General features: G+C 34.9%; 1 protein-coding gene across 4 annotated transcripts in view; it reads right to left on the minus strand.

The window, feature by feature from the left end:
- LOC113108209 (FERM and PDZ domain-containing protein 4-like) overlaps positions 1-15,465 on the minus strand; it is a 60,365-nt gene extending 44,900 nt beyond the window's left edge. The window contains exon 1 of one of the 4 annotated variants that reach the window (XM_026271089.1): positions 15,272-15,465. In XM_026271089.1, the coding sequence (XP_026126874.1) occupies positions 15,272-15,354 (83 nt within the window). In that variant the 5' untranslated portion in view covers positions 15,355-15,465. Of the gene's footprint in view, positions 1-5,305; positions 5,599-5,628; positions 6,088-15,271 lie in introns of those variants that run through there. The other 3 variants (XM_026271091.1, XM_026271090.1, XM_026271093.1) reach the window with 3 other exon arrangements.
- Positions 15,466-16,060: the final 595 nt, after the last annotated feature.

A 16,060-nucleotide genomic window follows, 5' to 3' on the forward strand; every position in this document is an offset into this window, starting at 1 on the left:
ACAAAAAAATCTATACTAAAAAAATTGAAAAAATTGAAAAAAGTTAATTGAAAAAAAATTTGCATTAACTGAAATAAAATATACAAAAAATTACTCTTATTTCAATTAGTTGCCAAGAAAGCATTTGTCACTTTAATTTAGATTAACTTGACACAGTAAAATAACTAAAACTGGACAAAAAAAAATATGCATTTAAAAAAATTGTTCATGTGGAAACATTGATTACAGAATCTATGAGTTGTCTTGAAAAGCATGACAATAATTCAGCTCTATATACTTTGAACCATAAGAGGGATTCTTAATGAAATACTCAAATTTAAATCTTTTAATAAATGCAATTATTTATCACACATCTGCATCTTGTATCATGTTGTGTACTGTCTTGTGCCTAAAACACTAGCAATGTAAGCATCAGATCAGCTGCTCTAACTACACAAGCACTATGTATGCATGCAAAATTGTGAAAGATTTGAATATAGCATAAAATATTCATGAAAAATGTAATATTACAAAAACGGGGCGGAAACAGAATAGGGCCTATTGTATAAAACAAGCAAAAAAAATGAAATATTGCATGAAACGCTTGAAGAAAATATTGAAATACAGCATAAAACATCTGCAGAAAATACTGAAATATTGCATAAAACATTATTGAAAAATTCAATTTTTTGCACTTTTTATGCAATAATTTATGCAATATTGCAATATTCACTTTCTATGCAATATTCCAGATTTGATCTTTTTCATAAGAAAAACTGGTTCAAGTATCAGTCATTTATTCTGTAAATGTGTTTCCATCATGTTTTCTTACCATTCAGCATCAATTGAGTGCATTCAGTATATTTCCATCCAGAATTTTTTATGCAATATCCTAAAATTCACTTAAGATTATGTAGACGGAAACATCGCTGAAATATGTCAAAAAAAAGCTAATCACAACGGAACACAAGCAGCAATGCTTTAACTAATCACTTGCACCTGTTTTGTGCACTTGCACCATGTCTGGTCTTACTGATTTGTCCTGAAGTCATTGTGGTATGAAATATTTCAAATCTGAACACTTACAGCTAAACTCATGGTCTGCCTGAGCTCATAACTATTCTGCACATGCATCACTCTCTTCCTGGCACATCCTGTTCATTCTGGTGTGAACAATGACTGTGAAGAAACCTTCAGGTCTCATGGAAAAAACAACATGCAGCAGCAAACCATCCATCTCATCATAACTGAACTCCAGACAAGAGTGCGTTAAATCACAGCCTAACAGACCAAAACCTGCACACTGTATAAGACTTTAACAGTTCCTTCATTTCCAGCAGATATTGCACAGCATTTGTGTGGGAGAAACCCACCAAGTCACATTTAACATCAAATTCAAAAGAAAAAGTTGCACAGTTTTAAGTTGCATGATGAAAATAAAGCCTATTTTAAAACCATTAAGATTTTTTGCACTGTTTTTAATGACACTCAAGCACATTTTCTTCTCTATTTTTCCCCTCCATGCATTTTGCCATTAACCCCCCTCATTCTAAGTGTTGATTCTCTTTCCAAAAAATCTGCTTTTTTTTTATTATTGTTGTGTGACGTGGGACAGCACGGTTCTGTTACAGCATTTAATGCACAAAAGCAAAAGAAAGGTGATGCAACTGGTCATTTCCATGTGCACAAATCTCATGCAGGGGGAACAAAGCATTTGCACTGATAAATGTGATTATAATTGTAGTCATAATGGTAAGTGTTAAAGGCCAGAGGAAAATAAAGCCGTTTGGATCCCAATCCCATCTGCTGTGAGTCTGGAGATCATCTCAGCAGCAGCACTTCCTACAGCTCTCCAAATACAACAACTTATACACACGAGACTGTCAGTGATGGCTCATTTCTATAGTTCACCCAAAAACTTTACTCATTATTACCAAGAAACTATGATGAAAAATAGTAGATGGTGACTGCTTTTCTATGATTAAGACATTTTTTGATTAAGACATTATTTTTTTTCAGCCATAAAGTCATGAAGTGATGAACTATTGATAGGAATTTCCCCGTTTTAAATTTCAAAAGAAACGTTTGAGTTTTATCAGCCAGGATTATTATAGTCAACTAAAACGGACACTAGAATTTAAACCATTAAAGAAACCAAAACATTTTATTAAAACAAATATATATATATATATATATATATATATAATAAAATAAAATAAAATCTAATTATATATATTTTTTAAATTACTAATTAAGTTAAAATTAAAATGGAAAATATAATAATGAGATTCAAATTAAAATTGTAATAGTAACAACACTCTTAACAGCTGCCATGATTTAGAGAGTGTGTTCATTTATATGATAATTTTATAAAACAGGACCTATGAGGTAAAATAAACAATATGCATGAGGTTATAGTCACAATATTAGTGCTTAAACAGTTGGTGAAAGTGCAATAATTCTGAAGTAACATCTCTAAATGACAACACTCATGATCAGTCATTTTCAGCCAAATAATTGTGATTATCAGTTCAACAGTTATGCAGCACTGTGCAGATAAAATAAGACATTTTTATTGCCATTCTTCTGTAAAAAAAAAAAAAAAAAAAAAAAAAAAAAAAGAAAATCCAGGAAATCAATCAAGAATCAGTCAATTGCTTGTTTATTATTTCACTAAAACCAAAACCATTTCATAAGAAAAAATATTTGAAATAAGCATAAACTGTAATAAAAAAATATATTTAAAATAAAATAATATTTTTTTATTACAATGTATTAACTATATAATTAAAAAAATAGAATAGTAGCTGAATAAAAAAAACTAATAACAACTTGGAAAATAAAAAAGCATTTCATTTTCTAAAATCTTTTACTTTCAATGATCAGGTGAGCAATAGTCCTGCCCAAAAGATTTCTCTTTTAAAGTTGTTAAGATGAAAACCCGCAGCACAAGATCCACAGACATCAGTCTTGTTGTTGCTGGTCAGGGCGTACTCTAATCTAGACTCTATTCTCAGCTCCGCTTCACTTCCGCAGAAACACATGAATTAAAGATGATGCTTTCATAACTCCCCAAAAGTGCTGCTTTTCAAGCACTGTCTCAGAAATAAGATGAAGCGCTCTTTAACCTTCAGCCCATCTTGGCAAAGTCCAAACACAGCCAGATCTGCGGCCGGAAGCTTTTACTCTGGAGAACACAATCAAGCATTTGCCCTTTGGGGATATGGTCCATTTAATGAATTTAGTTGATTATGTTAATTTAGTCCCCAGAGTCTGCGTTTTCTTCTTCTTTTGTTTCGGGAGATTGACTGCAGCAGATTACATTTTATAAGAGCACAAGATCAGCACGATGGCTAATTGTAATATCATAAAACTATACACTATTATATATACACTAACATAGGACTATTGCAATTTTTATTAACATCATGAATTCATTTTTCTTTATATTTAATTTTTTGGTTATTTTATTAGTTTAATATATATATATATATATATATATATATATATATATATAATTATTATTATTTTAGCTTTAGTTTGAGTTATTTTAGTATATCAAGAAAATAAATGAAATGAAGTTCGAATTCTGCCTTTTGCCGAACTATTTTCTCCATTTACGAGTTTCATTAAAACAGAAAGGCATTTATTATTAAAAGAAGAAATATTGCAGTAGAATTTTTGTTTTTGTTTTTATTAAATTGTCTTCATTTATTATTAAAGCAATATTATTTTATTTATACATTTGTTTATTTTATTGATAAAGTCATAACATTTTGGCCAAATTGTGCAGCCCAACAGACAAGCACAGCATACCAGGAGTTTTTAAATAAAATAAAATAAAACATTTTTAAACCACTTTAACAATAATTTAATAATAATTTAACAAACAATAATTGTGCAGCTCTAATAGAAAATCATATATAAAAAAAATAATAAAAAAGAAAATTCCCATGTTTTTTTGTGTATATTCCTCAAAATGTCCCATTTTGTGTTTAAAAAAAAAAAAAATAAAAAAAAAATAAAAGATTTGGAAATGGAAAGGACGGTTCGGGTTGACTGGAAAGTAAATGGAGAGTAAATAAATGTCAGATTTGCCATTTTTGCAGACTCTGCTCAATAAAACATTGAACCATGAAAAGGTTCTCTGCAGAATTTGAACATTTCGTAAAACATTTCAACATGAACATGAAATAATTTCCCATGCATCACAAACCATCAGCCGTTCCGTTTAAACTTCACCACAGACACATCTTGTCTAAACATCCTCTCAAACTCACATCAGTCCAAAACACGCAGGCCCTTCACACAAACACAGTCGCTCTTCAACACACAAAGCTGCAGCATAAAATAAAGAGCTCTTCTACACATTTATCATCTGTGTGATTATTTTGGAGAGTAACCAGGCTGTGGTTATGAGCACTGGACGGTGGCGATGATGCCAGCGAGATCCAGGGGCCAATCCTTTAGGAGGATTAGCTGGGATAAAATCAAGAAAAATCAAACAAGCCAAACAGGTTGTGGAGTTGAGCTTAACCGGACAGCACTGCGCATGCACACGGCTTATATGTTACACCACAGCATGCATGGAGGCAAATTAAATCACAAATCACCATTCTCATCAGCAACCTGGGCATGGGCTTTATGATGACCTATAGCAATATACACAGAGTACAGCGGCTTATGTCTTCATATTTAATACAACCACTGACAGAAAGCTACACAACAATGATTGAAGTGAAGTGATTTTATATAAGCTACTAAAGCAATACAGCAATATATATTATTTGTGACATTTTTTTTGTATAATGGAATAATAAATGTATAATATTTACAATTTTATAATATATATGAGATAAATAAAAATGAACATGTTTGAATACATTGCATATAAATAACTACTGAATGTTTATATTTATAATATATTTTGTCAACTGTTGCTACAGTAATTTCCAAATCTACAAATATGCTTATTCAATGAATAAAGATTATTTCTTTTTATTTAAAATACTGAATTTAGATTAAATGCTATGTAAAAAACTGTTTATAAATAAAATATGCATGTTAAATGTACATAAAAATAAACATTTACACAAGCAAATAAATATTTATAAATAAAATATATAAAAACACCAAATATTTGTATTCTGCTGTTACAGTAATCCCTGCATCTACTGCTTAGTCAATGGACAATGCACAGATTTGCAACACATAAATATTTATCTTTTTTTTTATGTATCCGTAAATAGTTATTAGAGATATTTTAGAAATAGAATAATTATACATATCTCCCCCCTCTGAGAATATAGTTTGTTGCTATAGTTACCTCCAAATCTACTGCTTAGTCAATAGAAAACGCGCAGATTTTGAGCCCTGTGAAGTGATGGACTGATTTCTGGAGATTTCAGCATCGCATTGAGCATTCAGCATTCCTCCTCAGTAAAAACGCGTTTGAACGAAGAAGCATAAGGAGCATTTACAGATGCACCCAGCTCTGAATGAATGAATGAAAGGAGGAGAGGAGAGGAGATGCGCCAGCGGCGTTATCCATCAGGTCCCCTGACATCACTGCTGCATGCTTCCCGACAATCACAATCACTCCATGCGTTATAATCATGTGAAGAGAGTGAACTGCTGTGCATGACTCACCCTGCTAGTTTGGGCACCCTGACGAAGCTGAACACGTCCATGATTCGGATCGCCTCCGAACTCACTTCGATTCCATTCCGCAAAGGTCTCGGCGTGAATCGTTTACAAAATGAACGCGTCGGAGGTTTCCTCAAGTCAGCGCGAGGATCTCCTGCATGGCTGCGCGTCCGCGTGAAACCCGATCCGCGTCTCCGTCAGATCGACATCATCCTCCGCGGATCCAGATGCCCTCGGCCAACTTTATTCAATTTCCCCTCGCGGTGGAAACCGACGGAGGAGAGCGAGACGGAGCGAGAGACTGAGCGGAGGAGGAGAGTCTCAGCCGATTGATGCTCCATCTAATCTCAGATGTCCGTTAGTAATGAAGGATCTCGCGACGCGTGCACAGGTCAGCGTCATCGCGCGACGCGAGACTGGAGGGGAATGGAGAAGCGCGTGGGTGTTCCGTGGAGGAGGAGGAGGAAGATAGAGATGAAGAGTGGGAGGAGTAAATAAAGCGAGGAGGAGAGAGGAGAAAGTTATTGGATGAGAAAAGAGAGAATACACACCTGTGCGCGCACTGTCTAATCCATTTAGTTTTTTTCAATTTAGGTGAGCTTTATTGGCATGACAAAAACTACATTTGTTTTGCCAAAGCAGTCGCAGGCTGCTAACAAATAGTGCACATGTGTATTAAAAGAAATAAAATTATAATAGTAATAGTGTTACTAAAAATATATAAAAAGTAATAAGCATGTAGTGCAAAATGGATTAGTAGATCAGTGTTCTAATCTCTAAATACATCAAGGTGAGGCTCTCTCTCTCTCTCTCTCTCCCTCCCTCTCTCTCTCTCTCTCTCTCTCTCTCTCTCACACACACACACACACACACACACACACGCACGCACACACAAACACAAATTGGTTTAGCCAATGGCGTGAGTTTGGGCGGGGATTTTTATTAGCGTGACCAATGGCAAACGGATTATTTCGGAAACCTTTTAGAAACCTAGCATAAATTTTGCAAGTTTCGTTTGGTGACCAGGGGGTATTCCAAAAAGCAGGTTATGTTTGATGATTAGCGAGTGGATAACCTTAGCTTTCGGTTTCAAAATCGGAGGATATACTTTCAGGGTAGTCTAACTTGCTCTCTGATGATGATAACCTGTTCTGGAGTTGCTTCCAGAGTTAGTTCATAGGAACAGACATTATAAAACATTACAGTAAGTAATATAGCTTATTATATATATATATATATATATATATATATATATATATATATATATATATATATATATATATATATATATATATACACATACAGGGGCGGATCTACCGAGGTGGCAAATGCTACCCTAAAAGAAAGCCTTGCCACCCCTGCTGCCACCCCAGTTGGCAGCAACGAATTAAAGGTTATGGCCAATTTGAAAATTTACAAGCGCGAATCTTTCGTGATTCGTGATCCCGCTCCGAACTCCCGAACTGACTCAAATGATTCGCGAACCCGCTATGAACTCTCTAATTGATTCAAATAGCCGCTCCGAACTCTCGAACTGATTCAAATGATTCGCGAACCCGCTCCGAACTCCCAAACTGACTCAAATGATTCGCGATCCCGCTACGAACTCCCAAACTGACTCAAATGATTCGCGATCCCGCTACGAACTCCCAAACTGACTCAAATGATTCGCGAACCCGCTTTGAACTCTCGAACTGACTCAAATGATTCGCGAACCCGCTTTGAACTCCCAAACTGACTCAAATGATTCGCGATCCCCATAACTGACTCAAATGATTCGCGAACCCGCTTTGAACTCCCAAACTGACTCAAATGATTCGCGATCCCCATAACTGACTCAAATGATTCGCGAATCCGCTTTGAATTCCCGAACTTATTCAAATGATTTGCGATCCCCAAACTCTAATAATTTACAAAGTATTAATATACTGTAATATTTTTTTGTTGTTGTTGTTGCTGCTGCTATAAAAACACACATAAGCTATCAATAGCCTTTAAAATGGCTTAAAAGCATTATATAAAAAAATTATGAGGCAATAATGATTGGTTTATAATAACACTGTTAAAGAGTTGGATTCCCATGCTAAACATGGACAAAGTTTCAAAATATAAGTTGTACGTTTGAAGGAGTATTTCTGTTCCAAAAATGCTCGTTCCGGTTTGTCACAAGTTTTGGAAAGTTTTTTTCGAGTATGGCTCTGTGTGACGTTAGATGGAGTGGAATTTCCTTATATGGGTCCTGAGGGCACTTCTGCCGGAAGAGCGCGCGCTCCTGTATAGCAGAGCAGAGAGAGCACAACAGACTTCACTGATCAGAGCCAGAGCGTCGCCAAATGTCACCAAAAGAAGTGTGTTTTTGGTTGCCAGGGCAAGACAACCCTGCACAGATTACCAAAAGAGAAACAGCATTAAGGGACCAGTGGATGGAGTTTATTTTTACAGAGCATCAACGGAGTTGTGCAAGTGTTTGTGTTTGTTCCCTGCATTTCGAAGATGCTTGTTTTACAAACAAGGCCCAGTTTGACGACGGATTTGCGTATCATTTATTTCTTAAGGATGATGCAATCCCAAGGAAAAAGGGTCACGATCGTGTGTTGGAACCGCAGGCGGTGAGTAAAACTGCTTCAAATATCTCTGCCTCCTTGTTAGTGCGTCCGCCTCCCATCGGAGACCCGGGTTCGAGCCCCGCCCGGAGCGAGTCGTTGCTGCTGCTGCTTTCGTTCAGTTTCAGCCTCTGGATCTGATTCTGGATCATAAATAAACGTCTGAATCTGACTGAAAGCCATGGTTTGTTTTGGATGTTTTTTGCTCACGGTAATGTCACAGCTTCCAAAAGCTCTCAACGCAAAAGCCTACTGGCGCTCGTGATTCTTTAGCTCCGCCCACACGTCACGCCTCCAGCCGCTCGTGTTTTTCCGGGAAAAATCGGTACAGACTATCTTTCTCTTATGAATATAATAAAACTAAAGACTTTTTGGAGTTATGAAGGATGCAGTTCTACTCTATAGGTACTCTGTAGCCACAGGTAAATGTCGAGAGCTACACTTGTGATTTGTAAATAATACAATTTATTCATTTAGTTTTTTATTTGATTAAAGTTATTTTTTCACCCCTATAGTAGTTTTTTTTTTCCACCATCATATTTGAGGAAGGGGGGCACAACAATAAATCCTTCTTATGGGAACCCTTAAGGTGTTGTTATACACGTCTCTGGGAATGTGTGCTCTACACACAGACACACACACACACACTGAAGCACGCGTGGTGTTTTCAGCTCTTCACTATTGACACATGATGTATGCTACACATGTGCACGTCAGAGCGCTATGAGAGGATTTCAACATTTCATTTGATAAAACTATCGTCATTCATTCGTATCGTATACATATACTGACAGAAACAACAATGTCTTTATGACAACCTGTCAAAATAAAATTTCGGTATAACTTGAAGAAACTCAAACAGAAATATAGTACTATTACACAGTAGAGTATGCTATACTTCAAGTAGGCCTATTAGCTAATAATAATAGTTAATTTAAAAAACACAGAAACTCTGGTTACAACCCACCAAAATAAAAGTTTGGCCTAACTCAAATAAATTATGTAATAAATTGCTTAGTAAAATATAGTTTAAAAAAGATATACTAAAACATTATTTTAAAGGAGTATCACACAAGTTTTAATTTAAGCTTGCCAAAACAATAACACCATATTTTTCAAATTTTCTAAAAGTACATTTGTATTTGTGCCTATAATGTTTATTTATTTATTATTATTGTCAGCTAATAAAACCTATGCTTCAGAGACCATATTCATATAACATCTAAGGTTAAATGTAGCTCTTGACTGGTTGAGTTAGATGGTGATTTACACTAAACAGTAAAAAATCAGTTGAGTCTCCCCAGCTGGAAATGGCTGTTAAAATCTTGTGTTTCTTATAATAAATTGACATATTGATAACACTGAACCTTTTATAATGCTCTTAATTACATGTTGATGCATAATGTATATATACATATATACATACATATATATATATATTTCAGCATTGCTGAAGAAATGGGTGGGCCTAAAACACTCTGCACTCTATTCATATTGCAATGTTAATTCTTTTTTTCTCAATTTCTGTGCCTGATGGAGTTTGGGTTCCTTGTCACTGTGACATTGGGCTTGCTTAGTAAGGGTTAAAAAAAATATATCAATGACAACATCAGATGAGAATACGTTTTAAATGAATTGAGCTGAAAACTTAAACTTGTCTTCTGTAGAACTACTTTTTTTTAACTGAATCAAATTCCTTTCATAGCTGGCAAATTTTGAAACATCAATAGTTTTATTGAACTGAATTGAATCCACATTCATCTGAATAACGTTGAAGACCATTGTAACACGGCTGACGAGATGTGAGATGTGCAGATTCATGTGCAAGCTTTTATTGGACAGAGACGCGGTCATAACAGGCCTGGGTCAAACAATGGCAAACAGGTATATAGAGGGCAAGACAAGAATAATCCTAAGGAAAATTATGGGTCTACGATGATCGAACAATATCCAGAGGGCTAAACAAGAGGGGTAATCCAGGATCCAGAGCAATTGGTCAAAACATGAGTAACAGGGCAAATGAAGAAAAAAACTAAACAATGAAAACTATAAACTGAAACAGGATTATGAAAACTATAAACTGAAACAAGACTATGAAAACTAGAAACTAAGAAAAGACCATGAAAACACACACAGAATGGCTAGGAGAGGGATATGTGCAGAACAATACTCGGCATTATGTGAGAAGAAGTCCAGTGCTATTAAAGTGTGTCTGATGTTTGTGGTGTGTATGTGTGTAATTGTTCTCAGGTGCAAGGTGTGATTGTTATCAGGTGAACTTGTGATTGGTGCAATGGATCATGGGAAATGTAGTCCAGGGTGTACTGAGTAGTGTGAAAGTCTGTGTGTTGAAATAACGGCAGTTCAGTGACTGTATCATGACAACCATTGTCTTCAGAGATGTTTATAGCTAGCTGAACTGAATTTCTTTAATAACTGAGGAACTTTACATTTCTGAACCGAATCGAATCAACACTTAACTGAAGTGAGCTAACACTTGTTACAAAAAAAATCAGCTACTTTACTTCATCTTTACTATTACAAAATGATGAATAAAAAATGCACATGAGGTGTTTTTGCTTTATATCTGTATTCCAATTTATGAAATTGTAATCATTATTCTTGTAACACATTTATATTTTGTACATATACTAGGTGTTTTAAATAGAAATTGAAAAAATAGACTTAACCCTAGCGTTGGTCGTTCAGCTCAAATCATTACTACATGTGCACACAAATACACACATCCAAACAGAGGCTGCTTAGAAGTCAGGGTCACGGTGCCTCTTTGTGGTATCCTAACAATATAATTTTTTTCATGAATTAAAATATAAAATATACATATAGTTGAGTAATTAACAAAACAAATGTATGTATTTGAAGTTAATATAAGAATAAATAAGTTATGAAATTGACATTAGTCATGTGTTACTCCAGTCAGTCAGCCATTTCAGTTTTAGCAACATAAGATATATTCAAGCTCTACCTCCAGCTCAAATTTCTCTGACAGCAATAAGAAAAACACTTATACATTTCATATTCTGATTACATAAAGATGCAGACCATGCATTTGTGTGTATTAGCCCTACTGTGTGTGAATTGTGTATATTTGCTGTATTTTTAATTTTATTTATTGTTTGTCTTTATTGTAATGCATGTGCCACACTGTTCTGTTTGGCTGCTAATACATCACAGACGTCCTGGGATTACTACAACATCTGTCTGTCTGCCTTTGCTGTGAACTTCAGCACAATCATTACATTAGACACTCTGAAATGCTGTTCAAATGTTGTAGTTTAAGGCAAAACAACTCATGTAAAAGAGGTAAAAAAAAAATTGTATGAACAAATATCACCATTTCCTAGTCGATTAAATACATTACAAGAATTTAACAAATGTTTGTATTTCAAGTTTTCTGAAATGTTATGTTTAAATATGCAAATAAGGCATTATCTAATTAAATACACTTCCAGCAAATTTTCAGGTTTCAGGTTCAAAAATGATTATTTATTTATTTCAGAACAGAAATCAGGACGTGCGCACTTACATACACAAAAACCTTCAGAATATAGAAAGAAATAAAATTGTACATTTTGGATTATAAAAGTGCTGCTGAATTGGAAAAAAAAAAACTCTTTGAAAAAACTGCATTTTAAAAAACTTATTTTAATTGAAATCTACAGATACAAATATTTAAAGTGCAATAATAAAATCAGCAAATGATGTATGAACAAACCCCTCAGTGAAAATATATAGAGAGGAATAAAACTGTAAATGTTGGTGTCTGTAAGTGCTGTCGTAGTAGAAAAAAAAAAAAAAAAGTAAAATCTACAGATGCTAATAGACGAAGTGCAAGAAAATACAAACACTTAGACATGTATTTTGTGTGTTTCCACTTTCCAGTCTGAAGGAAAATATGTTATGGAAGCAAAATAACCCAAACTTTCAAAACTGATCAGTGCATAAAAATCTGTGTAAACATGTCTGTAGTACCTTGTCTAAAATCTGAAATGAATCGTGCTTAAACAAGTCATATTTATTTGTCTTATTACAGTAGTGGAAAGCTAAGAAAGTGTGTCACAATATGTAGGTCACCTTAAGCCAAAGATTTTCAGAAATCGGTCACAACACACTCAGGATATACTGTAAATGTGCGTCGGACAGGAACGTTTGGGAATATTAAGGTCACGCCGCTCTGGACTCTCCCCAAAAGCTGCTGATTTCATTCATTTACCAACTTGGACTCTTTAAATCGGTCCCAGCTTAATTCAGCAAGCACTTGATGGAATTAGTTTGATGTAGTGTAGAAATGCTCAAGTGAGCTAGAAGACGTGGAGGAAAATCTCTCCAGGGATTCAGGTTAGTGTTTAACTTGACAGACAGCTCAGTATTTTAGAGGTTCAAATAATGAAGTAATTGTTGCTTGTATTTGTACTTGAAATCAAATGTTTGGACATATCCAACTATCCCCAATTTCCACATTTTATAATAATAGTAAAGTAATATCTGGTAATTATACGGCGAGCAAAAAAGCTGACACAAATGACTTTCATATTTTTGTTTTCACAAAATTAAAATTTGTTTTTGAGCTTAACATTCATGAATGAGGCAGATCCTGTAATGCTTTTAAACACCACTGAACATCTGCGATGAGCACAAGATAATGCTTTTACTTCACATCTGTTATGACTTTGAATTGAACACTTAGTGAAGAAATCCAGAAGCATGCACTCTTTTTTTTGCAAAACTGCATTTAGATTTTAAAGATCATGAGAATCAATGTTGAAATATATTTTTTTCTTTATTTTCTTGCCTCATTTGATTTTGTTTTGAAAACAGATATAGACATCTGAAGATGATCTTTCTTATAGCAATGCAGTATTTGTGTGGGTAATATTTCAAGATCAAATGATTTCTCGTGATCAAGTTACATTACTCTCTTGAAACACACATTATCAGTCAATGAAATGCATTTATGCATAACACCTGAGAAAGGTACACAAAAGGGAATCATTTGTTATCGCTCAAAGTGCCAACCTGTCAATTAAATCACCAGTTTTCCAGCCAAAGAACATCCAGCATTAATCTGCACTAAATCTGATGACAGATGAGTACTGAACTGGACAGACTGTTCACATATTTGTCAGGTTAAATATTGAACGCTCTCCTGTTTTGGACAGTTAAGGTGATTATTAGTTGAATCTCATATATTCACTATGATGGTTTGAAACAAAGAGAGAAAGTGTGTGCTGCTCTATAAAATGTACTTTGTTTGCAAAGTATCTGATAATGAGGTATATGAAAATGTGTTGTATCTTTAACGCTTTATCTTTTTTATGCTTCATTGTTTTGCAGTGCATGCAACATTTAATGCCGTGATTTCATGAACTTCCTGAATCCTGTTCTGATTTAAGACGAAGAACGCTCTGATCTTAATTTGTACTAGATTTTTAGGACCTGCAGTATCCTGGTGCATTTCTTTAAACTTTTGTTTAAAACTGTCCAAACACACAGACTTACACCAGAGATAAAGACAAAGCTTGTCTTATAACATATCAGACACAACTGATGCTGATTGGTTATCATCATTTTTAGGCAGAGATTAGCAATGCGGGTGAGTTACAGACAAGTGGTTTCTCAGAAAAACTTTTCTTACTTATAGTTGACTCTATAGAAAAACTAAAAACTAACTAAACGAAGGTGTAGAATTGTCACATGGGCAAAAGCCAAGCATTCACATTCCTCTGCTGACTATCAAAACACCCGACAACAGCGGCGCTCAACCGGTGCACCTCAGAGAAAAGATGGGCAAACATAAAATACAGCTAACTGAATAATCATAAGATATTATGACTGTGAAACCAACTGACCTCCTCCAATATACATTTACATTACAAGCAGATGCTTTTGTCTAAAGCAACTTACAAATGCAGAATATGACAAGCAATTCATCTTCATCTCGTTGATGTCAAAAGTTGTGAATCTAATCAAATGCATTTAAGCACAAATTCATCAGGATTAGACTGATGTCAACACGAAGAGGTTGTGTTTCACCCTCATTCATAAAAACATCAACAAAACTATACAAGATGAAAGAAAAATACACTGTAAAAACACATTTTCAAAGTTATCAATAAAACAAAGATTATTAGACTACATTTTACAACAAATTACTGTCAGTTTTATGTAAGTTATTTCAAAAAGTCATGTTCAATTTAATGTGTTACCTGCTGTCTTTGTAACTGTGAAATTCACTTGCAAATTATGAGTGAAAATAATTTCTATACAATTTTATTTTAAATCAGTGTACAACACACAACACAACACACGCAAAAAAAATAAAATAATATGGATTACACTTAATGAGAATAATCAATGTGTTCTGTGCTGTGAAGATGAAATCATCGAAACTTAGAACCTTAAAAGTCAATAATTATTTACAAGTTCATGGTGATATTAATTACTTTCAATGCAAGTAAAAAAAGAAAATACAATTCAGTTAGATATTGCACTTTGAAACAAATACTTTGAAATTATTTTCACTTAAAAATTTTAAAACTTTACAAATAATTAATAAGAAATGGCAACACAGTAACAAATTGAATCAGGGTTGCCAGATCTGTGAAACAAGTCCAATTGCTCATCAAAATTAGCTGATTTTCCCCCACAGTTGTCCCCTTTCACAATGGTCCCCTTACATCTTAATAGCATTTGTAGAAGATCACTTTAAATTGTGGACCCCAAAAACAACAGTATATTAAGATTCAATGGGGGGGGGATGTTCTTGTAAAACATAGCCTACTTCGACAAACTTAAAAGCAGACACTTTTTTTACAGCGTCAATAAACTATTTTGATGCTTTGTTTGCTGAAGAAGAAAAGAATGAAACATCAACATAACTGAGTTAATTTATAACTGAAATTGCCAAAGCCTTTAAAAACCAAGCATGCAAAATGCATGAAATCTGCTGTGAAATTCCCAATGCTATAAACACAGAAACGCATCTGTGTAATAAAAGCTTGAAGGAGAGTCACTGAACTTACTGTATGACAGTAAAAACATCGAGTTCTTCACTGGGCTCGGCGTCTTCAGCAGCCCACGCTTTGTTTTGCTGTCCCTTTGGCATACTTTAGGCTTTTACCAAATCCTTCTAGTGACTTCCCTGTGTCTTATGGTGAAATCTCAACATCTGAGCCGGCCCAGATAAACCCACCAACTAACTCCTCGCTCACTGTGTGCCCCGGTCTGGGTGTGTGAGGGACGAGCCCTGAGGCGGAGAGAGAGAGAGAGAGAGAGAGACTCAATAATGAAACACCATCACATTACAGGCCAATGCATCAGTAAGCCACAGGGATCAATGCTTCCAGCTGCAGTCTGATTGGTGCTGGCTGTGAGTGGAGAGAGAGAGAGAGAGAGAGAGAGGACAGATAGTGCCAGCAGAAGAAACAGCAGCGGTTCGATATCAGAGTCCCACACCGAACACTTCAGCAGAAACAAGCCACTCCAGGACGCACTACAGAGGTTTCAGTGCAGGTCAAATGGACACAAGCTTCAGTGGCTACTGGCTTTTATGAAATGGCAATATTATGAAAACACCAATACTAAATGGATAGATAATTGGAATAATTCTCCCACTGAGGTAAATAGATTATCAGTCTGACTGTATTCATTTAAATTTACATTACATTTAGTCACTTAGCAGATGCTTTTATCCAAAGCGACTTACAAGTGAGGACAATGGAAACAATCAAAATCAACTAAAAATCAACTTCGCTAATGTTAGGAGCACAGAGCAAGGAGACACGGGGTAAACTTAACAAACAGACTTCATT

The sequence above is a fragment of the Carassius auratus genome, chromosome 9, assembly GCF_003368295.1.
Source record: "Carassius auratus strain Wakin chromosome 9, ASM336829v1, whole genome shotgun sequence".
Lineage (NCBI taxonomy): Eukaryota > Metazoa > Chordata > Actinopteri > Cypriniformes > Cyprinidae > Carassius > Carassius auratus.